The 25,771-nt window shown below is 37.8% G+C and overlaps 1 protein-coding gene across 1 annotated transcript in view; it reads left to right on the forward strand.

The window, feature by feature from the left end:
• The window catches only part of ACTR8 (actin related protein 8), a 663,070-nt gene that overhangs the window by 130,444 nt on the left and 506,855 nt on the right, over positions 1 to 25,771 (forward strand). The window contains exon 8 of the mRNA XM_044077614.1: positions 25,334 to 25,487. Within this exon, the coding sequence (XP_043933549.1) occupies positions 25,334 to 25,487 (154 nt within the window). The remainder of the gene's footprint in view (positions 1 to 25,333; positions 25,488 to 25,771) is intronic.

The following is a 25,771-nucleotide window of genomic DNA, read 5'->3' on the forward strand; positions in this document are numbered from 1 at the left end:
CAGAACTACAGGCTGTCATGGCTGTGGAGCCTTTTATTACATTTTACCCGGACAGGGTGTCCCTCAGGACCAATCCTTCTTTTATGCCTAAGGTGGTTTCCAGTGTGGCTCTTAACCAGAAAATTCACCTGCCAACATTTTACCCAAATCCGCAGAACAAGGGGGAGAGGATTCTGCATTCATTGGATATACACAGACAACTAAGATTCTACTTAAACAGGAGCAAATGTCTAAGAAAGTCTGAGCAACTACTGGTAGCATTTACTGCAGGGTCAGAGGGGAAGGCTATATCAAAGCAGACTATTTCTAAGTGGATAAGCCACTGCATTCGTATCTGCCACCTGCACCATGGTAAACCTGTGCCCAATGGGATCAGGTCACATTCCACCAGGGCTGCCTCTGCCTCAGCAGCTTTTCTCAGAGGGGTTCCAACCAAAGACATTCTAGAGGCTGCTACTTAGAGCTTTGTTCATACCTTCACAAAGCATTATCATTTGCGCCTCTTCTCCAAATCCAAGGCAGGCTTTGCCACTGCAGTCCTGCAGGGCCTTACAGCCGCTCCTAATGCTATTTAGTTCCATCCTCCCATCCATAGCGTTGGGATTCTACTCAAATGTAATGACTGCAACAGTGAAACACGAAGAACATAGTACAGTTGTGTACACTTACCATAAATGTAGATGTTCAAGTGTATTCACTGTTGCAGTCCGGGTTACCCACACGCCATCCCCTTTTTCTATACCTTTTCTTTCCTTCACTATATACTAAAGCCTTTGTGGTGTATTTGCTTTTAGATGAAGGTAAGGTTTATGTTGCTAAAAGTGCATTTGCATATATTTCTGTTTATTTATATATATATAAATATATATATATGTATATATATATATATATATATATATATATATATATATATATATATATATATATATATATATATATATATATATATATATATATATAAATATATATATATTTTTTTTTTTGCTCCCCATTTGGGGGGCACCTGACATCTGGCGCAAGAAAACCTGAATAAAATGGCATCAGCTGCATGTTTTATACCCCTGACGACCTGACGTCATGGAAGAGGAGACAGCAACAGATGCAGGACCCAAGACTTTGTTATTCAGGCTGACTGAGGGCAACCTGCCAGCAGATTACCCAAATGTAATGATTGCAACAGGGAATACCCTCGAACATCTACATTTATGATAACTGTACACAACTGTACTTTTGCCTCCCCAACCAACTACAAGTGCAGCAACTACTTTGCCCCAATCCCCCCCTCGGGGAGTCACCAAGGGACGCTCTAGTCCACGCTTGGCCCTTTGGTCTTCTTTATGCCTATCCTCCTCTCCCCCTCATCTCCCCATTTCTAAAGAAATCACGACATTTGAAGAGCAAAGCAATCCTCATTGCTCCATATTGGCCTCGACAAGTCTGGTTTCCCTTCCTCTGGCCTCATCTGCTAGATCAACTGTAGATCCTCAATCCATCCACACTGTTGATCTCCCATCCACATGGTCTTATTCACCCCAATCTAACAACCCTGAAACTGACAGCTTGGTCTCTCCACTTCCTATGATTGCCAGGCATGAAAACCTTTCGTCCCCTGTGCGCAATATTCTTATTGCATCTCATAAATCATCCACCAGAATAATATATCCCAACAAATGGAAGAGGTTTTCTCTATGGGCCGCAGATATGCAAATAGACCCCTTGTCAACCCCGGTCTCGGTGGTATTTGATTACTTATCGCATCTTTTCCATTCTGGGGTGTCTGCCTCTACTATCCATGTACATTTATCTGCCATCTCAAATTTTCATATTGGTTTAGAAGATTCTTCACTTATGTCACACAGACTCTATAAGACTTTCTTGAAAGGGGTTATCCACCTAAAACCTCCCTTTAGAGAACCCGTACAACCTTGAAATTTGGCTTTGGTTCTGCAAGCTTTAACAGCTCCACCCTTTGAACCTGTGTCTTCTTGTGATGTAACATATCTCTTGGAAGACTTTGTTTCTGATTGCAATTACATCGGCCAGACGGTTGCCAGAAATTCAGGCCTTATGCATCAAACCTCCCTATCTTATCTTCCATAAGGATAGGGTATCACTGAGAACCATTTCTTCCTTTTTACCAAAAGTGGTGTCAGAGCGATCTGTCAACCAGTCTTTTGATCTCCCAGTGTTCTTTCCTAACCATTCTAACAAAGAAGAGTATTGCCTGCACTCCTTGGATGTTCATAGGCAAATACATTTTTATCTGGACAGAACAAAATCTACCTGTAAATAACACCAACTGTTTCTGGCTTTCTGGACCTAGACTGGGTCACCCTGTATCAAAGGTTACATTGGCTTCATGGTTGAGAAACTGTATTACCTTTATCTACAACAAAAAACAATCTCACCTTGCCTCATAGTCAAAGCACATTTTACAAGATCTATGGCAATTTCAGCAGCTTTCCATGCTAAGGCTTCCCTCAATGATATTTGCTCAGCTGCAACTTGGGCCAAACCTCTCATACCTTTATTCTTCATTACAAATTGGATTTGACCTCCAGAGGTAGAGCTTCCTTTGGCATCATGGTGCTCAGGAATGTCCTTCCATGAGGACCACCCAGGAATACAGGTAGCTGGGGACTCTGTCCCATCAGTAAGGAATGAACAAAGATTAACAACATCAGATAAAGACGTTATGTCTTACCATAACATTCCATCTGTGTTGTTGATCTTCGTTCATTCATTACTTCCCACCCTCCGTCCCCCTTCAGGAGGTTCTTGGTTGATCTCATGTACTCCTTTCTTGTAGGTCTGTTATGACCAGAGGTAGCCTCTACTTTTATCTATCAACTTCCAAACTCTATCTGAGGTAACAGGGAGCAGAGCACTCTGAGTAGGACCTTGGCTCGAGAGTTTTTGGCTGATGCAAGCTTGATATTGGCCAGCTCGATTCTGTGGATGGAACCGATAACCCTTCAGTAATGAATGAACGAAGATCAACAACACACATGGAAAATTATGGTAAGACCCAAATTCTTTTTCGGTTCAGCGATATATTCACAACCACTTTCATCTGCCTTGTGCCTATGCTCACAAAACTTTTTTTCTATAAGCTTCAGGTGTTAACTTAAAGCATTATAACAAATAATTTTAACAGTATTATAATTTAAGTAATACATTCCGCGATGGTACAGCGGTAGCGTTGTTACCTCACAGCAAGAGGTTCTCCCATTTGATTCTCGGCTTGGCTTGGGGAGTGCCTTCTGTGTAGAGTCTGCATGTCCTCCCTGTGGTTGGGTAGCGTTCGAAAGACATGCGTGCGTAAATGGGCGTGCCTTCTTTGAAGGTTGGGCGTCGAGCTGGCACCTGTGTGTTTCATAAAAATCTACTGCCAATCATTAGCGGACCGGAGTTCCACTGTGGCGACCCCTTACCAGGAAAAAGCCGAAAGATAGATAACATTATAATTTAAGTAATCAGTATCAGACAATTTAGAAACAGGAGCTACAGCTTTACCATGGAGTAAGGGGGTCAGGAACTGTACTCAGAGCCCTTGGTCAACATTATACTGTTTTATTCACTCTTTCAAACATATGAATAAAACTATCAGAATTATGACTCTCTGTAACTTGTGGAAGAAATTTACTGACCTTTTATTGCTTCTGGGGTTTGGTTATTCTGTTCCCCATTACTTCCATGACCCTGGGGAAGAGTCAGCAAAGTGCTTCAACAAAGTATTAGTTTAAGGGTGTGCCACACTTATGCAACCAGCTTATTGTACGTTTTTTATTTTTTATATTGTTTCCCCTAACAGATTTGTTTTTCTATTGAACTGTACAGGTTATAGGTCACATTAAAGTTAGGAAAAGTTTTGAAATGATTTATTGTGGTCTCATTTTTATATCACAAAAAATGGCATTTTCACAGGGCTGTGTAGAGTTTTTATATCTAGTGTGTGTGTGTGTGTGTGTGTGTGTGTGTGTGTGTGTGTGTGTGTAGATGTAATATATCTCTCAGTGACGTTAGAGTTCAAAAACCACAGGAAATGTGTAAAATAACATTGCAGGACAGTTGCAAATAAATAAAGAAAAATATCTAAACTAAGCTTCACTATATTCCTGACTGAATTTAAGAGAATTACTGTAATCTATGAACCTACTAATAGAGCAAGGCAGATGTGAACGGATTTTCAAGTTGTTGTCAGGTCCAAGACAATGCAGGATGCTCTGTCTCACTAAGAGACTTCTCAAATTAATATCTACAATATTACTGCTGGGATAGCTTGCAGAATGATGTCATTTCTTGTCATCTGACTCCTAGTTCCCAGGTGAAATCCCCACTGCTGGAAGCTGATGGTATTTAACATCTACCTGTAAAAATATACAAACAAGGGCTTCTGCTCAGATCTCTGGCAGATGCTGGAACCATAAAACAATTGCATTCCTTTATACATTCAAGACTAGTAATTGGTTCACCCTAAAGACAATACAGAAAGTATTCTAGTACAGACAGTGTTGTCTCTTGCTGCAGTGAAATCTGACAGATACCATCTTTTATGGCCTAGCCATAAAGTAATTTAATTTTAGTTATTTCCTAAAGTTTGCTTGACTGAAGTTAACCTCCTTTATTCCAGTTTCCACTGTTAATTCCAGTAGTGCATGTACATTTCTGTTGTCTTCCAGTAGGGCACACTGCAGATACATTTTAACACAGCAGTTTCAAATACCTTTTTAACACACACCACTGTACAGAGCAGTTTGATATACGCATGACATACAGTTCTAATACATTTTAACACAAGCATCTCATATGACATACAGTTCTAATAAATTTGCAACACCATTATCTTGAATTGAATTAGTTTGATATTTACAAATGACATACAGTTATTTACAAAATTCCAGCTAGCTGTGCTGGTAGTATCTCCTTTCGTCACGCAAGGTATGATTGTTCATTCTTTTTGTTCATAGCATTGTCTTTTCAGATCTCAGCCTCCCTCGCTATGGTGGCAGGAAAGTGCTGAAGGGCTTGGCACCTAAACTTGTCTTGTAGTTGGCTCAGCTTGAGCTGTCTGACAATTTGAGCTTTGGAAATTGGCCAGCTGTTATATCCTTGACAGGATGTTACTCCTGTAGATAAGGCTACTTCAGCAGTGATCATTCAAACATCTACCACTGTGGTAAATTTGCTTACATAGTTGTACTTTCCTACTTGACTGTATGCTGTCATTTGATCAAGATGTTCAGTCATTTAATGAATCGCATATGACTTTAAATCAAACACATGATGAAGTGCTAACCACATGGAATTGACATTATTATTTGCAAATCATTTCCAGTGTAACAGTTAATATCCTCAAATTTCAGTAGCTGAACTGCTAATTCAAATAGCAAAAAAACAAAAAAAGAACGCAACTTCATAGGCTAGATTTCCATAAAAACTTGACATGTAATATTTTACTCACTTTAGGGAATCGCTTATTGATATAGTTAATACTTTGCTAATTTGAGTTTATACTTCTGTCATAGACTTAACACTTCACCATATTCAAAAACATATTTGCAGTTTAAAATGTCATAATTATTCAGTTAAATGAATGCAAAATGTTCTTTACCATATGACAAACACTTTACCTTATCCTTCATTAATGCTGATATTAGCACATCCATAAGATTAATACTTCATGATTTTCTGTAATATTTGTTATAATTATTCCATTTGTAAAAAAATGAGGTGCATAAAATTGTTTAAGCTGTGTTTTAGTAGTTCTACACCAATAGTATTTAGTCAAACTCAAAATTAAAAAAAAAAGGTTTATGCTTATTCATAAGGTTAATACATCATATCCCAATTCAAAGCTAGTATTAACTCAAATTCTAAGCTACTTGAACAGCTTCAGTAAATATTATTATTCAGTCCTATTGTTAGAAAATTTGTATTGCCCCATATTAATTATTAGATGGAGATAAGCAGGTTAGGTGATTTAAGGAGGTATAAGAAGGTGAATGAAGGCTGTTAGGAGAGGCTGTGCCCCAGATAAAGGAGTAAGGACAAAGCCAGGAGACAGAGAAGGAAGTCTTTAAGTAATGGTTTGAAAAGATGAAGGTATGAGATAGACCTGACTGAGCTGTGAATTTTATTCCAAGTTCTAGCTACATGATTGGAATCGACGGCAGCACGTGTTTTGTAGATGGGAAGTAGTTTATCATTTGACCAACGGGAATGGTTTGGTAGATAGTGCTGGAATAATGCACTAATTGCTGGCCAGGCAAATGGAGTATATATGATTTTGTGGGTTAAGATGAGCTGGGTATAAGATAGGTTGTGAGAAAAATTTGAGCCAGTTAAGTGTTTTTAATGCTAAATGCTGGTAGGTCTAGTATGGTGTTTTCAAGCAAATGTGGTAACTTTGTTGTGGCATTGTTCAAGTTTAGAACTAAGTGAGGCTTTTACAAGAGTCTGTCAAATGCACTATTTTGACTTCCACATAGCCCAATATTTCTGATCCTTGCATTCCAAAATTCCGTGTAGTCTCAGATTTTTACCTCTCTGCCTTGTCTTTCCAGTCAGTTGTCGACCTGCCTATTCAGTCTGCTTTGTGATCTCTGCTACCTTTTCATAAACGTCTTGTATTTTGCATTTTAGTAGGTCCCACTGGCATTTGTTGACCATAAGTTCCACAACACCATTCATATCACCACCGGACTGTTTGTCACCTTGGAAACATTTAAGTTGATTAGTGGTGTTTGTGAAGCAGCATGGTCACCTTACTAAGTGTTCTAAGAGTTCTGAAGAAGTTCCATGTAATGATCGGAATGAAAGAGCTCAACTTCATTAAATTACGCATCTTTGGAATAATAATTTGTGTCATTTATTGGTGCAGTAGGATTTGTTAGTTTATGGTTACCTTACTTCTGCTATCACTTCATCACAAAACTGCTCATTCTCAGCTTTCCATTCCATTGTTTTTGTTAGCAATCAGTAAACAAATCTTTAGTCTTTTACATTCTTGAAGCTGTGTCAAGTAAACTACTTTAACTTTTAAATTCAGCAGTTATAATTACCTGAGAAGACGACCAACTTCACCAAATAGTTTGAGAATGCCCTCTCTCTGAAGTAATTTTCCTCTCTTGAGCCCATTTGCTTTATATGACTAAGTTACTGGTTTTGGTGAAGCGAGTTGTGGTGATTCATACCACAACCCTCCTACTACTTTTGTTACAGTGTATGGCTGCTAGAATTGGACACACTACCATCGATTTGACATTACTGTTACCTACCTTACACACTGGGAGGATGATCTAAGCTTTTCTGTAGTCTGTTCCAGCGCTGTGTGTCCATTTATCTTCTCTGACTTTCTTCACTGCACTTTTCAAATGGTCTACATGGTTTAGACTGGGGGCATTTATGATCATTGAGCCCTTTGTTCCTGTAGCCTCTCTAGACATAAATTTCCTGTGAGCTCTCTCTCTCTCGCTAACAGAGAGTGCCTAGCTTTATACCTTTTATTTAGTAAATCTCAGCTGACACCAGCACACCAACCCTGAAGGCCATACCAATTCTTGGATGCAAATATCTCCATCTGTGACTGCTCCCTCAGCCTTGATTCTGGCTGTATACTGGTTAACCTTGCTGCTCAACGTCCATGTTGTATCTGTTATAAATGTTATGAAGAACAGTCTGAGCACTGAATCCTGTGAAATTTTACAGCCGGTTCTCTGTTAAATGCCACCTTACTTGTAGGTTAGATGACTTCTTGTCAACCTATTTTCTCACCACTTTCTCTGTTTTAAGGACCTTCAAAAGTCCTGGATCTTCTCCAACAGCATCCTTTGAGTTCTTTATCAGAGGTCTTGCAGAAGTCACTTGTGATCAGACTCCATTTATAGACTTATGTACTTTAGAGAACTGCAGATGTTCCAAATGTTTGTATTTATTATTATGTTGACTGGATGAGATGGTTGATCCTAATGGACAGTTTTCAGTTGCAATCCAGGCCATAAGCCACTACATTTAAATGAATATTAATAAAAAATGATATAACCATGGAAGTTTACTATAAATAAGTGCACTTAGAATACAGATGAAAAAAATATTAAGTCCAGACCAGAAGCATTTATGTACATTGTGTATCTGAGGAAAATGCACAGTCTCTAAACGTAATTGCCTGTGCATTTCATTCCAAAATGCATTTTCTCCCCTGCATTCCCCAAGTGCGAGTGCTTTGCACACCAATAACTGTATTTTAGATGTTATCTTTTTTTTTTTTTGTATAGGTTCATAGGTGGGTACTAGGCTATCTGCCGAAGGCATTTATAAGCCTAGCCAGAATGTGTTGGCTTTCGTCACCCCCTTAGATTAGTTCACTGTGCCTCTGTCCAGCAGAGCCACTGAAGTGATCCCCAAGGTAAACTGTCTGTTTCCCATCCACTCGTCTAGGTTTCTTTTGAAGAGTGTTAGCGAGGAGCTCTGCCTTATGTAGATTGGGATCTTGTTCCAAAGCATGGGAAGTCTCTGGGACAGGAATCTATCCCTCCAGCACATCCTATTTATTGTTGTGGTGAGGTTTAGATCCCTAGAGCGTGTGGCTCAAGGGGATAAGGTTTTCTTTAGGTGGAGCATGTCCATCAATTCTGGGTTGGATATGGCCTTGTATGTCAGACAGAGATCACCTCTGAGTATGCTGCCTTTCCCTCTGGGAGATGATGTAACATGTATCTTGAGCCTAAATACATGGCTGCAGTGGGTACTGATCAGTCATAACATGAACAAATGTGCAACTTATGCCAAAATGCTCAAGCAAACAATGAGCAGCTGAGTGTAACCCATTGGCTGGTCTAAGTGGATTTCTGTTAGGGTAGCAGAATTATAAAACAGGGCATTTTCTTTAGTGATTTTTGCTGGTTAGTTGGTATGAGCCATTTGCTACTGCTACTGTTCTGTGTATAGAGATTTGCTATATACAAGGGATTAGTTTGAGGCTGTGTTGCAGTATTCAGGTAAAAAGCTTGGGGTCAATGATCTCTAAAAGCTTGGGGTCAATGATCTCTAGATTGTTTCACTCCTTTGGACCAAGTATGGAGAAGATTATGTGGTGAACCCAAGTAATAAAGCGTTAGACATTTTATCATAATGGAGGTTCTTTAAGAAAGCTTCAGTAGAAATACTCTTAGTAAGAGAGGTGCAGTATTTTAAAGTAAGCATTTTAAAGATGAAACTACCCAGCTGGGTCATTTGGTGTAAGGCCAGATGTTATGAATATTTCAGTGACAACTGGCATCTGGTAAGCAGGTCTGAATTACATCCTTTTAATTGGAATCCAGTTCATCAAGTTTGCCCTATGCAAAAGTGGCACATCATTATTTTGGCACCCCCCCTCAACCCACTGTTTGGAGGGCTTCATCCCCCCCACTCAGGTAATGTAAACATTCTTTTGGTTTACATCACGTCTGAAGAAGTGGAGCCATCTTAATGAGTCAGAGTTTTGATGAATTGGACCCAAGCTTTCCCTCTCATCCTGGGGAGACATTATGAAACTTGGCCATTGCAGAGATATGTCCAGTAGAAGACCTAGCTACAGAAACATGTGCAGGGATCTCAAACTACCAGCCCCAATGCCATGTGCTGTCTGAAGAAGGAACTGGCTCCAATTGCAGTTTTGAAAATAATACTGCAATGTGCACACACCAAGGTACAGAATTTTCTTCGAGATAGAAACTTTGTCCCATTACTTTAAAAGTAGTTACAGGACTTCCTGGTGTTCCTGCAATGGAACTTTGAGTCTGTAACATGTGAGTACAGGCTTGGCTGCATTCTTGAAGTTAACTGAATTCACACAGTACATCTTGGCATAGCGGCATTTAGTTCATACTTAACATATCCAACCGGGGGACTTCAGGAATGTCATTTGGTTGATAAAACTTGACTCCCATATGTGTACATATGTATCTATGTATGCATGTGTTTGGAAAAGAAGCAATCCATGTTTCGAAGCAAAAGTATATTTTATAAATACTGTTGCTGATGCAAACAATGGTGACTGTTTTTCCATTTGTCCTAAAGAACTAGTATATTGTTTAGGTGCAGTAAGAAGCTGCAAGCAATAAAGAAAATCCATGTGGATGAAAGAGGAACCCCCTTCAAAATGAGTGTGTGCTGGGCAATTTCATGCTTTTTATACTTCCATGAAGGACTGTGCAACTTCTGGTGAGAACAGGGCTGTGTTTTAAAGGCAGTGTCGTTTCACTTGCAAAATAATATTGGTGGTGCTAATTCTACTTGGTTCAGACTATGCTGTCAATGTGCATTTCCAGCTGTTTGCACATCCATTCGAAGTTAATGCTGACAGCATTCCTAATTCAGATGGAGCTTCTTGACCTGCCGTGCGACAGAGATCTAAAAATGTTTACAGATGCCCTGGAAAATGAGCCCAGGATTGCAGTTAATCATAAAAGTGTACCCCTCCTTTCCAGACCTGCCCAATAACTTGAGGAATACTCTGTGCCTTTCTGTAAGCACATATGCAAGTGAGAAGCTGTTTTGTTCCATGAACTTTAATAAGTCCTAGACATATGTTGACTGAGTGATGACCACCTTGTATCATTTCTCAAGATTTAAGCTTTAGCCTCCATTACGTCTGAAGTAAGCTGACTGTAAGGTGTCTGATGTGAGACACTGATCATATTCTTCTTCTTTCAGCTTTTCCCGGTTAGAGGTCACCACAGTGGATCACCTCTCTGCTCATGATTGGCAGTGGAGTTTTACAGTGTGGAGTTGCCAGCCCGGTGCCCAACCTTCCACCGAAGGCGCACACACTCACACCAAAGGCCATTTAGAGTGTCCAATCCACCTACAGCATGTCTTTGGGATGTGGGAGGAAACCCATGCGACCACAGGGAGGACATGCAGACTCCACACAGAAGGCACCCCAGCTGAGGATCGAACTGGAGGACCTCTTGCTGTGAGGTGGCAATGCTAACCGCTGCATCACCACGGCCGCCGGATGTGAGACACTGATGATGGAGATAAAGCAAGTAGCACAAACAATGTGATTATTTTTTCACATTTTTTTTTCATTTTTCTTCAGTGCAATAAAATACAATGAAAATGTAAAAATGCTATTATAACTGTTGTGTATTTTTTTATTACCATTTGTGTGACCTAGATTCTGTGTACTCACCCTCATCTGGCCCTCAAGCCATGAGTCTGAGACGTTATAGGGAATTATAAGAGATGTAGGAGAAATTAGTGCAACTTTATAGAATTATGTTGTCTTATCTGAGGCAAAGTACCTTCCTCCTTTTTATTATATGGCTGTATGTGCGAGTGTATGCTGAAAGGTTCGGTAATCTTAACATTGAATTTCTCATCTCTCATCTTAGCCGTGTGTATAAGAAATTGGTTGATGGGTACAAGCACTGGTCTTGAGCTCTCGTTTAAGAGAGAGACATTCGGAGCAGGCTTTATCCTTAGATCTTTGGAAGAACACTTTGTGGTTGCAGGTGAAGATGCATGGTGGAGGGGCTATAGATGCTTGTTAGCAGTTTCTTTCTATTCCTGCAAGGGTTCATTATTCATTTACTAATTTTGATATCATCTGGAGAGGTTGCAGAACTTTTGTACTAAACATGACACGTGTATTATGTCAATTGCTATAGAGGTTTCGAAAATAATTCAGTATCCTATGCAGATTTTGGTTGGTGAGGTGCAATTGGTTTAATCTATTTTTTTTTTTATCAAGTCATAGCCACTTCCAGAGACAGGGCTGTCTTGTACCCATCTTGCACAGATGTGTTTCCAACCCTAAAAAGTCTTGTATATAAGCGGCTTTCCATGAGGATACCTTCACAGGAAGGTTTGGTCCCAGCAGTTAAGGAATTTATAAATAGTGAGTACACTGTGCAGGATGTCTGGCATCACACCGTAAGTCAGAACTTCACTAGGGACATTACCTTCTCATGTGTGAAACTGTACATAGGTTCATACTAGGCTATCTGCCCTAGGGCATTTATAAGCCTAGCCAGAGTGTGTTTGGCTTTCGCCACCCATTTTAAATTAATTTTGCTATGCCCTTTTTCGAGGTTAGTATACTGTGCCTCTGTCTAACAGTGACACAGAAGTGATACCCGGGGTAAACCTACGATCTCCCATCCACTCATCAAGATTCCTCTTAAGGAGAGTCAATGAGGGACTCTGCCTAACCTGGACTGGGATTTTATTCCAGAGTGAAGGGATCCTCTGGGTTATTAATCTGTCCCTCCAGCATGTCCTATTTATTTCAATGCTGAGGTTCAGGTCTCTTGAGTGCGTGGCTCGATGGGATTTGGATTTTCTTTTTTTTTTCAAAACAGGTTTATTGTTTTAACATATAAGAGAAATATCATAACAATTTTATACAAGTAATTAAAAATAGGTATTATTATAATATTCAACAAAACAACTAAAGTATTTACAAAGACATCCACTACAATCAGATCAATTAATTAAACTAAAATACCATGCTATTGAAATTAAAATTTTTTTAACAAATTTTGTAAATTATCCCATACAATAAAATAAGATGTTTTTCTATTTGTTCTAGTCCTAATTGTGTTTATTTCCATATGGCACACTATATTCATAACATTTTTAAATTCATTGAACGAAGGAGGTGTATCTGAAATCCAATTTCTAGTTATTATTTTCCTAGCCACTGCTAGAATAGACCATAACAAGGGAAGCTTAACCTTTTTAACACTTTGAGGTACAGGTGTGTTGAATAATATAAGAGATTTAGAAATAATGAAATTATCTGTAAAAAGAGCCTGCAAAAATTCATTAATTGACTTCCAGTATTCTTTCAATTTTATACAGTCATAAAACATATGAGCCCAGTCAGCATTAATTTCTACATTACATCTCTTACATAGATTATTTACAATCATATTTTTATGTGTTAAGGAGATTTTCATGAAGTGTATACTAATTAGCTCCCAATAATCTTTCCATTTTGTGACATATGACTGATCTATTAATAAAGTAATAACTTTTACAATAGAAGAGATAGTATATAAATTAAAGTCTGGAAAAGAAATACCCCTTGAGACCAGCTATTAGTATGTTTCTTTAATGCAATCCTAGGTCTATTAGGTGCCCATAAGAAATTTAACATTAGTGTGTTCAGTTTTTTGATAATTATTTTTGTAGGTGGAAGTATTATTGATTGTATTAAGTATAAAATCTTGGGGAATATTATCATTTTAATAATTGTAAGTCTCTCCTCCATAGTAAAAAACATATTATTCCAGGTATTAAAAAGATTTTGTATATTAAGAAAACAGGTATTATAATTATTATATATAATAGATTTAATATCTTTAGATAGTATTATACCTAAATAAGTTATCTGACCTGAATTGGGTACATATTTAGTAAAATTACTAATGAGAATATTTTTTCGTGTATATATATAGGTAGTATTTTAAAATTCACCATGTTATCAAATAGAGACTGTATAGAAGAATTAGATCCTGCTGATGTAATTAGAACATCATCTGCAAAAAGTTGAATTTTGGATGTTGTATTTTCATCTATTTCAAAACCCTCTATGTCAGTACTGTTTCTGATCAAATTAGCCCAAGGCTCCATTACTAAAGTGAATAATAGTGGAGAAAGTGGACATCCTTGTTTTGTACCTTTAAGAATGGGTATTTTTTGTGAAACATATGTTCCTACCTTAATATAAGCCAACGTTCCTTTGTATAAATGTTCAATTAGATTTACAAATGCATCCGAGAAGTTTGTGCACTTCATTAAGGTAAACAGATAGTCCCAACTTACTGAATCAAATGCTGAACTTATATCAAGACTAATAAGTGTTAAATCTTTCTTTTTCCTATTTGCAAAATCTATTAATGTTAAAGTTCTTCTTATATTATCAAAAGTATTTCTATTTACAATGAAGCCTGTCTGATCTATATCTATAATGCCGGGAATGATTGTCTTCAATCTATCAGCAAAGATATTCATAAACATTTTATAATCAACATTAAGTAATGAGATGGGCCGATATGAAGAACATCTAGTTGGATCTTTATTAGGTTTTAAAATTGGCTAAATAAATGTATATTGCCAAGATGGGGGGGTTATTAACTCAGTTTGGGCCAAAATAAAAACCTTATGTATTAATGAATATGTATTTTTAGAAATGATTTTATATATCTCTGGTATAATACCATTATTACCCGGTGCTTTGTTTGATTTAATCTTATTTATTTGTGTAATAACTTCTGTATATGAAATACTTTTGTCCAATAGTTTAATCTGTTGTTTATTAAGCTTTTATTCATATTTGTGGTTATAAACTCCTTTATTTTATCTTTAGGTTCCATGTTAATATTATTATGGTTAATTTTGTGAAAGTGATTTCTAAATTCATCTAGTATTTCTGGTATACTAGAAACATTCTTCTTTTTCCTTGGAGAAAAGATTTCTTTGATATGGTTTTGTTTATTCAACCTTTTTGTTTTATTTTTAAGTCTATGTAAGTATTTGGGACTTATTGAATAAGACAAAACTTGTATTCTCTAAAGTTATTTTAACTTTATGAGTTAAAATTTCTTTGTATTTCTCATTTAGTTTGTTTATTTCTTCAATAACTTTCTTGTCCATAATATTTTCTTTATTATTATGTTTATAAGAGTCTAATTTACTTTGAATATCTAACAATTCCTTATCCCAAGATTTCCTTTTATTATTATACCATCTGATACTTTGTCCATATAGATATGATTTTAAGGCATCCCAAACATAAACAATGGAGACTTCAGGAGTGTTATTTATGTCTAAAAATGTTTTACTTCTGAAAGTATATATTCTCTATAGTCTTTTAGTTGAGTTAAGTATGCTGGTATCCTTTTGATCTGAACATTATGAGTATTTTTATCATGAATTCAAAAACAATTGAATTATGATCAGATATAGGACATGAAATGATTTTGGAATTAATTAAATCTGTTACCATCTGGTTAGAAATAAAGACCCTATCTATTTTTGAATAAGTTTTGTATCTGTTAGAAAAAAAGGTGTATGGTAATGATTTTGAATCTATCTGATTATTAATATCATTCAAATGATAAGAATTAGCAAAATCCTTTAAATGTTTTGCATTAGATGTAATTCTTCTCTTTCCTATAGTGGTAGTATCACTTTCATGTAGTATACAATTAAAGTCACCAGCTAAAATAATATCTCCTATAGAGAATGATATGATCTTATCAAGATGATGTTTCACTGTATTAATACCAATTCCAGGTATCCAATGTACATTAATTAAAGTGCAAGTCTTCCCATTAATTTGTATTGTAACCATACAAAACATTCCTTTGTCATCCTGATAAGACTTAATGGTTTTAGGAATGGGCATACTTTTATTCCATAAAATAGCCACTCCTCTTTTTTTCTGAGTGTGCTCTGAACTAACCAATACTGTATATTTGTTTGTGGCTAGTATCTTTTTTCAAGAGATGGGTTTCTTGTAGAAGACTAAGTTGGCCTTATGTAAATTAATGTATCTTATTAGGCTTGCCCTTTTACATGGATTATTCAATCCATTAATGTTTAAAGAAATTCCTTTTAAAGATGTCATTTGGCATTTTTAAAACTTAAGAATCTTATGATCAAAATAACAAATAACAAGATAAGTAATGTTACATCTCCTCCTTTAGGTGTACCTTTAAATATAGCTGTATTTATTGAATCTCTTATGGGATTTCGTATAGGATTCAATTTTGTTTGTAGTGACAATGAATGTACAAAATATATTGTGGATGTCAAAACTATATACAAATAACAATGAACAAGTGAAAATAATGTAAGGATTAAACCTTGCATCCAGCCTGAGTTATAAACTCCAACTTAGAGTAGTATTTACCACTCAAGTTAACCCCTACCCTAAGCAGCAGTACGTCAGCTACCACCTTATCAATTTAATACTAGTTATATTTAACTGAAGTTAACAGTTTTCAATTCAATTATCTAGCAAGACAGGACTACACATTTGGTAAAACAGCATCATATAAACTAAAATAAACCTTTTTTTTTTTTTTTTTAAACTGTTCATACTACTATATACATCCATGTAATATAAAACACTTGTATTCAAATAGCATTCAAATAATCTTGATGTTAGAAATCAAGAGGAGAGAAAAATAAGTTCTAACATTCATTTAAATCAAAAACTTTGGCTAATATGATTCAGACATTACATATATTAGGATGCATCTATTTTCTGTCATGTAAATACAGTTAACAGCTTCCAAAAAACCTTGAATTGCTTGTATATGAGCATTTACTCAAACTCATTATTGCCAATAGAATAAAATATTGTATTCATAGAAATTGTTATAAATCATACTTCATAGTTAAGCAGATTCTCAGAAACATTTATATACATATCTACATACACACACATACACACACACACACATATATATATATATATATATATATATATATATATATATATACATACACACACACATACACACACATATATATATATATATATATATATATATATATATATATATATATATACACATGCATACACACACACACATACACATACACACACACACACACACACACACACACACACACACACACACACACACACACACACACACACATACATATATATATATATATATATATATATATATATATATATATATATATATATATCTGATCTCACTGAGTTGTATCTTTACTGAGCACCATCTTACATTGCTGTCCCTTCAATAAATCTGTCTGCTTTATACAAAATAATGCACAGCAAACACATTTTAGTAGCCAGATTATACAAACATGCTATACTACTGCTTTAAAATGTATCACATGACAGTTTCTTCCAGTATAGAGTTATAAAATTATTTATGCTTGTCAATCAGATGAATTAAATGAGTTATAGTAATGTATATGTTTGGGACATAGGTTTTTAACACATGTTATTAATCTGCTATTCCTGTATCTGTGATGTGTCAGTGTGATATCTAGGTCAAAGGTGAGACCAGCTGCTTTCAGCTTCTCTGTGAGAATTCTGAGAGTTGAAGCTTTTGAAGTAGCTCATGGACACTGTGCATGAGACAGCCCACATCCCAGATTGTCTCTCAACATTTTGGCGGGAAACTTATTAAAAACTAGTGACAAACATTCATTTAGCAGTGTAAATGCATCTAAACATGACAAAACCTTCACAATGCATTCTACAGGTTATTACAGACTCTATGTAAGTGAAATCAAGCCCAAAATTATTAATAAGTAACAAAACTCAACATTTTTGTCCCAACTCAACTCCTATGCAAATCTTATTATTTACTGTGTCTATATGATCAAAAGCATTTCTATATATTAATAAAGAAAAGAGAGTAGAAAGTAAAAGGGTGTAAGGCAGAAATAAAAAAAAATGTAAGAGAAAGCTATAAGAAGTATATACAATAGAATGTTACTTACTGTTTATATTAATAGAGTTAAAAATAAAACATATTATTTACTATTATTTAGTTCTAATTATTATTAGTTAAAGCATGACAGATTATTTACAAACAAGCATAAGCAGTGTAATCAAGAAAGTATAATTAGGAATAGCATTTGAAGAACATATAAACTTTTAAAGGAAAAAAAAATGTATCAAATTACTGACCTTATTTTTCCTCTTCAGAAAGAGAAACAAGTTAAATCACAGCTTGCCATTAAATCTCCAGATATTTTGACTAGTTATGAAACAAAACATTTCTTTGCACACAGAGAATAACTTTGATTAAATCTTTTCAAAATATTTGTTGCTTCTTGGAAATGCAGGAACTATATTTAAAAAGATTAATAATAAAATAAAATGATGAGAGAGAAAAAAAAACATAGTACAAATCATTTGGTTTTTAGTCTCTTCTTCTTCTCTGAAGTCTTCCACGAAGTTTCAGTTGCCAGTCTCTTTAACGAAGGACTAGCCCATTCCATTTCTTCTATTTTTTCCAAAATCTTATTTTTTTGATAAACAGTAAAGCAGAGTCTAAGTCATCGAAAATTTTAGGACCATCAGGAAGGAAGATTTTAAGCTTGGCAGGAAACAGAAGGTATGTTTTAAACTGTGCTTTTTAAGCTCCCTTATTAGTGGCAGAAAAACTTTTCTTTTAGCTAATACCATGGAAGAATAGTCATTGTCAAAACGCACAGTTGTTTCATTAATCTTAACAGGAGCTTTAGCCCAAGCAGATTTAAGAACCATCTCTTTATCAAAAGATGATAGAAATCTAACTATAACTGATCTAGGATAGTTTTTGTTAGAGTTAGTATTAGCTTTAGATCTATGTGCTCTTCGATACCAAAAGAGAATGCTTCTGGTAAATCTAAAGTTTTAGGGAGCCATGTTGTTAAAAAGAAGTAATATTGTTACCTTCAATATTTTCTGGCAGTCCAAAAATCCTAATGTTATTGCGCCTAGATCTATTTTCCAGGTCATCCAGCTTTGTTTGTAAATGTGTATTTTGTTTCAGCAGAAACTCAATGTTGATTTACTCTTCTTGTATTCTATTTTCCATGTCATTCACAGCTTCTTCTATGCCTGTCATCTGGATCTTCTGTTGTTGCAGGTCCATATATAACAAGTCTATTTGTTTTGTAGTTTTTTCTATGAAAGTGTCTATTTTAGTATCCATTTTGTCCATCTTAGCAGTAAGTTGCTGGACTATAATTATCAGAGACTGAAGTTCTTTCTTGATGCTGGAGTCTTGAGAATTTGTCTTACTGGAACTCATTTCAGACTGATAAACTGACAGGAAAATTTCCAAAGTAATTTCTGACAGGAATATTATTAAGATTTCCTTTCTTTTTTAGATATAGTTCAAGAACTATATAAAACAAACATATTTAGAAAGAAAATTACTTCAAAAATAAATTTTTTAAGTAATTAATTCCTGTCAACGTAATGAAATTGGTGGAGCTGAAGAAATCTGCTGCTATCCTGTGTTCATCCTTGGCCACGCCCCAATTGTATTCGGGATTTGGATTTTCTGAGGTGCAGCATGTCCATTAATTCCGGGTTGGACATGGCTTTATACGTCAGGCACAGATCGCCTCTGAGCAGGCGGTATGCCACTGAGTAGAGCTGGAATTTCTTTAACCAGGCAGCATATGGCATCTGTTTGAGCCCTTTGATCCTCTTGGTGAGGTACTTTTGGGGTCTTTCCAGTTGCAGGTGTCTGGTAAGGTACATCCCAAAAGGAGTATTGTACTCAACTATGGGCCTGATGAGGGATGAGTAAAGAGGCACGGTTACCTCCCCTGATCTAGATGTGAATCCCTTCACGATTAGCTGGGCTATATAAAATGTTTTTCTAACCACTTTGGCCATGTGGTTGGCAAATGAGAGATTGCTATCAACTTGAGTCCCCAGGTCCCTAATTACTTCTTCTGTACTTAATGGCTTACCACCTATGTGGTAATTTTGTGGGCACTTTGTTTTTGCCAAAGGGGATGATTATACACTTTTTGGCATTTAGCTTGAGGCCATGGCTCTGGCACCAGTTGTCTGTTTCTATGAGGCCCTTTTGGAGGATGCTTGTGTCTGCTGGAGAGTCGATTATGGTGCCCAGTTTGCAGTCATCTGCGAACTTGGTCAGCCACAATCCTTCCATGTTGGCCTGTACCTCCGAGAAATATATACTGAACAAGAGAGGTCCCAGGACTGAGCCTTGTGGGACGCCACTTCTAACTGGTTTGGAGTCTGACATGGCTCTAGCAATTCTAACCATGTGGGTTCTGTCCTTGAGCCAGGTTGCAACCCCTCTAGTGACATAGGGGTTTATATTTAAGCTGGTGAGCTTATCTATAATGCCCGAGTGGGGTATTGTATCGAAGGCTTTTGCGAGGTCCAGGTAGGCTGTGTGGACCACCTTCCCCTCATCAATGGCCTTGGTGACTGTTTCAAAGAAATCAACCAGGTTTAAGAGGCAGGATCTGCCCTTAACCAAGCCGAACTGGGTAGGATCCAGTGTCTGTAGGTCCCCAATATCTTTATTTATGAGGTCCATGATGATCCTTTCCATAGCTTTGCAGACCAAGCTAGTCAGGCTTATGGGGCCTTAGTTTCCAGGATCCGTTGAAGCACCACCTTTGTGGAGAGGACCACTGTTGCTGTACGCCACTCTTTGGGTACATATCCTGTAGTAAGGCTGAGATTGAACAGTAGTTTTATGTTTGGGTTTAGCTCTTCTTGGAGTTCATGTAGGTCGCAGCCCGGGACACCATCTGGTCCCATTGATGCTGTGTTTTTTGCTTTGGAGAGGGCAGCTCTTACCTGAGAATCTGAGATGTTAGAGGGGCAGCACTCTGCTGGGATAGATATTTGCCCTTTTGGTGGGGAGGAGGGAGAAGTTTGCGCTGATCCTGTCAGCTAGGATGTTGGCAATATCTGTGGGTTCGGTGTATTTTTTGTCATTTTGGACTAATTATGAGCATATCTGGGAATTCCCACCCAGGTTCCTAACATAACTAAAGAAAGCCTTGTGATTATCCTTAGTGTCCTGTGCAATTTTTCTCTCAAAGCTGGCCTTAGACGATTTTATGAGTGCCTGTAGTTTTTGCTAATACTGATCAGAGATGCCTTCCCTTTTTGGGATTTTGCTCTATCATGTAGTAGCTTCCTCATTCTATTGTATAGTTTATTTATGGCTGGGGTCCACCAGACAGGACGTCTGCCTTTGGAGGATTGGGTCTTGGTTTTATTTGGGATTGCATGATCCATGCATTCCTGAAGGTGTTCATAGAATGCGTTTATAAAGGATTCTGCAGTCTGGGCCGTATTTTCCACAGGCCCGGGGGCTTTGAAGGATTCCACCTCGGTTTTGAGGAGTGTGAAATTTGATTTAGAGAAGTTTTTCACTGTGGTTTTCAGGGCAGGGGGTGGAGTCGGGATGTGAATATCCAGTGAGATTAGTTTATGGTCTGATCTTACCAGTGAGGGATACACTTCTGGTCTGGAGCATAGAGTCCCCATGTTGGTGATGATCAGGTCCAGTATGTTTTCCCCTCATGTGGGAGTGGTAACAAGTTGTTCCATAGCATTTGAGTGTATAAATTCTAGAAACCTTTGGGTTAGGGTGTTGGAGCTAGAGTAATGCTCCCAGTCTATGTTTGGATAGTTGAAGTCGCCCAATATAATGGTGTTTGGAGAGACCTTCATATTTTCCAGTGTTCTCAGGAAGGCCTTGTGGGGTTCCTGGGTTTGGGAGGGTGGTCTGTAGCAGGCTATAAACTGGAAGGCAGTTTTACCCACTGTTAGTTGCACATGGATAGTCTCTGATGCTTCGTGCTGTGCCACCAACCTGGAGGTGTGGGTATCCTTGACGAATATTGATACTCCCCCTCCTTTTGTGGTTCGGTCCAAGTTTTGGGGCTGAAAAGCATGGTATGAGGTATAACCTGGTAGTGTTGTGGTGCTCTCGGGAGCCTTGAACCAGGTTTCTGTTACTGCACAGATATCCATGTTCTCCATGCTAAGGAGAGTTTCGAGTGCATGCATCTTGAGGTTTAGACTTCTGGCATTGAGTAGCATTACTCTTAGTTTCTTATCCCTTGTGATACCTATGGAGGTGGGTTTGTCTTTTGAGCCTTGCCTAAAAAAGGCACTATGGAGGTAGCAAGAGCCTTTGCCAATATCCGAAAGCCCAGGGGTGACAGGTGCAAGCCGTCCCTAGTGAAGCATCGTGGCTTATCGAGCATGTCATCCCAGGCTGGCAAGCATTGGATCCCCTTTGAATGACACCAATACTTAAGCCAATTGTTGAAATTGATCATCTTGTCTTCATATTGTGGCATCATTCTTGGTGAGGGTAAGATGCTACTCAAGGTCAGGGTCATACCGGCCTGGGCTACATGCTCAGAGAGCTCCTCTATGTCTCTTTTCATGTAGTCCAGGGAGGTACGTCTCAGGTCATTCACACCAGCATGGACAATGACTGAGTCATATTTGTAATTGCTTTGGAGTGACCTGAGTGCTTGTGTTATGTGGCGGATCCTAGTGCCCGACAGGCAGCTCACCGTGACCTTCTCCTTGTTCTGCCTGGTGAGCAGGACGTCAGTGTGCCTGACGATAGAGTCACCTATTACAAGTGTATCAGGTGTGTTGTTTAGCCTTAAGGGCTGTGACTGTTCGGCACACTGGCTTTGTGAGCTATGTGTTGCACGTGTTTTGTTTTGGGATAGCGGTTGCTTGGGTGTCTGCTTTGGAGGTCTCTGCTGCTTAGCCAGATTTTTATTTAGAGCCTCCGAGTATGTTTTTGTGTGTTTATGTGTTTGGTTTGCTGTCATGGTAGGTCTATGTGAGACTGGAATTGTAGTGAGTGTGGTTTCCTTCTCCTCCTGACTGGTTTCGCCAGTACTTTGTTGAGAGAGCTTTGCCTCCAGTATGGCTATATGGTTGTATCTCTCACATGTGTTGGAATTTGTTGGGAGGAGGAGTGGGTTGTCTTTGTATATGAGGCAGTTGCAACATTGCCTCAAGATTCCCAGATTCACCAGCTGGACCGGAGAGGAGATTGACAATTGACCTTTGAACATGCTAGAATAGTATTGGGAATTCCTTTATAATTGAAAAAAAAAGGGCCAATCGGGAACAAGGTACTCAAGGGGAGTTTGTGGGGGTGTAGTGCTTTTAATTTTTTAGTGCTGACTTGTATAATTGCTTTAGTGAGCAAGTGCCAGGTATCTTAAATGCAATGTGTTACAGGTAACTTAAATGCAAAAACGACAAACAGTAACGTTCTTTCAAGTGAAACAAGGAAATAAGTACAGTAAGCAATGCAGATATCACTAGGGATCCACAGAAGCACTGAAAAGCCACATTTTAGGTGGAATTAGCGTTTCAGGGAAATAACAAGCAAACAAACAACAAGCATACAAACAAAGCTAGATTCAGCAGGCCTGAATCTAGTCTATGCTACAAGCAAACAAGGTGTACCAATTTCAGTAAGAAACAGTTCAAATATGCAGGCACTATAAGCCTTTAACCAGAAATTCCCAGCTCAGAAGGGTAGAGTCCAGCCTCTCCTCCCACAAGAGTGCAGACCACGAACCTTCTTAATGTAAAATAACTGGCCTGAAGCCCAAGTGCTTAAACCAGAACTAATACACTTTTAAGAATAACAGACACTGAGCCCTCAATCAGCAGTTCCCAACTTAGAAGGATGTAAGCTACCTGTCCTGCCACCACAGTGCAGGCCACAAACCTTCCTAATGTAAAACAACTGGTCTGAAGCCCAAGTGCTTAATCCAAACAACTTAGAATGATAGCTACACTTTAATCAAGTTACTACCAAGCAGTAATAAATACAATTGAATACTTTAAAGAATGCTTGGATTAGTGCTCAAGTTATACAAACAAAGCTAGATTCAGCAGGCCTGGATCTAGTCTGTGCTACAGCAAACAAGGTGTACCAATTTCAGTAAGAAGCAGTTCAAATATGCAGGCACTATAAGCCTTTGACCAGAAATTCCCAGCTCAGAAGGGCAGAGTCTAGCCTCTCCTCCCACAAGAGTGCAGACCACGAACCTTCTTAATGTAAAATAACTGGCCTGAAGCCCAAGTGCTTAAACCAGAATTAATACACTTTTAGAATAACAGACACTGAGCCCTCAATCAGCAGTTCATTAACATGATTGCTAGGGGCTATGGAAATTGTTTGGAGGGATAGAAGTGCCTCTTCTGTCATGACCTGTTGGTGTATGCAATAGATACTTTAATCTGCTTCTGCTGTTGGAAACTGGATTGAGGATTTCATTGTTTTATCCATTTGTGTTTTCAAGCTGTATATGGCCATGTAATGTTTTTACCTGGTATAGTACATCTCTTGACTAAAATTTCTTGTATTAAGTATGACGTGTTGTAAATTGTGAATGGTTTCTTCAGGACTTGATGGCATCTCTGTGCTTAATTGCAGAATGAATGAAAACAGGCAGAAAATTGCAAAGGAGAAAGGGATTTCATTGTTTTCCAGACAAAAATCTGTTCCTGTAAAACTGGTGCGTGCAAATTGCAGGCCGTGTATGGAGGCTAGGGAAGGGTGTACATACATACTGTTACCATACATTTAGTCTGTTCACTACCACTGTTAAGTATTGTATATTTAAAGTATTTTACTTAAGAAAAATGCTATATAAAAGATATTTTTTTGCGCATGGCTCCCCCTCTTTTGAACCGTGTCCATCATCCTGTCAGTCCTGCCTCTTCAAACCTGATCTCTTGCATTTCAGACTGTTGGACAAATCTGAGTTGCCAGTACATGTTGGTTGTGCTGATGAGGGAGGACTGAATAGTTGAGGGTTAACTGCCATTCCTAATTTGGTAAAAGCTGGACTTCCCTTTCGGAGGAGCTTTGCCTGGTAGATGTTAGGGACTGATCTTGAGTACAGAAGTGTAGCGCTGCAATGCTTCACACAAATCTTTAACTCTAGTGCAGCACTTGCAACCAAGCCTGTGTTATGGCATCACAAAGACAGATGAGAAGGACTTACTAGGTAGCTCAATATCTCATCCCCCACATGCAGGTAAGAAGTCTGGTCATGATTCTGGCTTTTGGTGTATTTCAAAGCAACTGTAGGTCCTTTTATCTGTATAGGGAATACCTCAGCCCTTTAATCTGTGGGAATACTGCCAGAGTAGGAGGATGAAATGTTCTGATGAGTGCTTCTGAAAAGAGGCCTGAGGTCAACAAAATGAGTGGCCAAGAATTAATATAAAACAATTAAATTATATTGTCTGTGATTTTTATGCTCTTCCGCTTGACTTGTTGATTTTCAAGCTGTAGCAGATATGTGACACCATCCATACTAGGTACCAGTCAGGATCACTACCATTTTAGAGAACCGAAATGAATGTGCTGTGGTCACATGAGCTCTCTTGCACATGTCATTAGTATCTTGTATCCTTAGACTGTGACCTTTGTTGCATGGCATCACTAACTCCTACTTCCAGTTTTTTAGAGAGCTGGCATAGACTTGTTTCTCATTCCTGTTTTGTCCTACTGGCTAGCAATCACATCCCTTCCTGAATCCTACTTAGTAGCAGGGGAGACGTGTGCTGTCCCTCTCAGTCACTGGGCTAGCCTCTAGTAAATGTTGCAGCTGGATGTGATGGGTATATGTTTTTTAATGAGGAGGCAGCAGCAGTAGAAATTTGACTATTACATTTATAACCACAACACTGGAATACAGTAGAATGAGTGAAACTATCAGACATAAAGTGATGTTGACAGAACTACAGATGGTAAAGAAATTGATTCTTTTTGCCTCTCTTTTACAGGCTGTGTTTGGCTTATGGTGGGTCTGATGTTACAAGATGTTTTTATGCACTAATGCAGCGAGCTGGATTTCCTTACAGAGAGTGTCACTTGAGCAGCAGAATGGACTGTCTTCTGCTCCAACAACTTAAAGAGACACACTGCCATCTAGACCAGGTTGGGTTTACATTTCATTTCTCTTAAAAATGTATTTTGGTTTTGGAGTAGCTTTGAATAAAAAAGAAAGAGTCAAGAAGCAATTTCCTGTAGACAAACTGCATTGCAGCCCATATAAACTGTTAAAGTAGGAGGTTTACATTAGATTTTATTAGAAATTTATAAGAACTACCTTATAAAAATTGTATATGAACTTTCTAGAGTTTTGCAACTATTTAAACCTAAAAATCGGTCATATCTTAAGTGTTTAACTTAAGTTTACTTGCACTGTCTATTGTCCCTGA

This window comes from Protopterus annectens, chromosome 7.part0 (assembly GCF_019279795.1).
Source record: "Protopterus annectens isolate FY-2018-M chromosome 7.part0, PAN1.0, whole genome shotgun sequence".
NCBI lineage: Eukaryota > Metazoa > Chordata > Ceratodontiformes > Protopteridae > Protopterus > Protopterus annectens.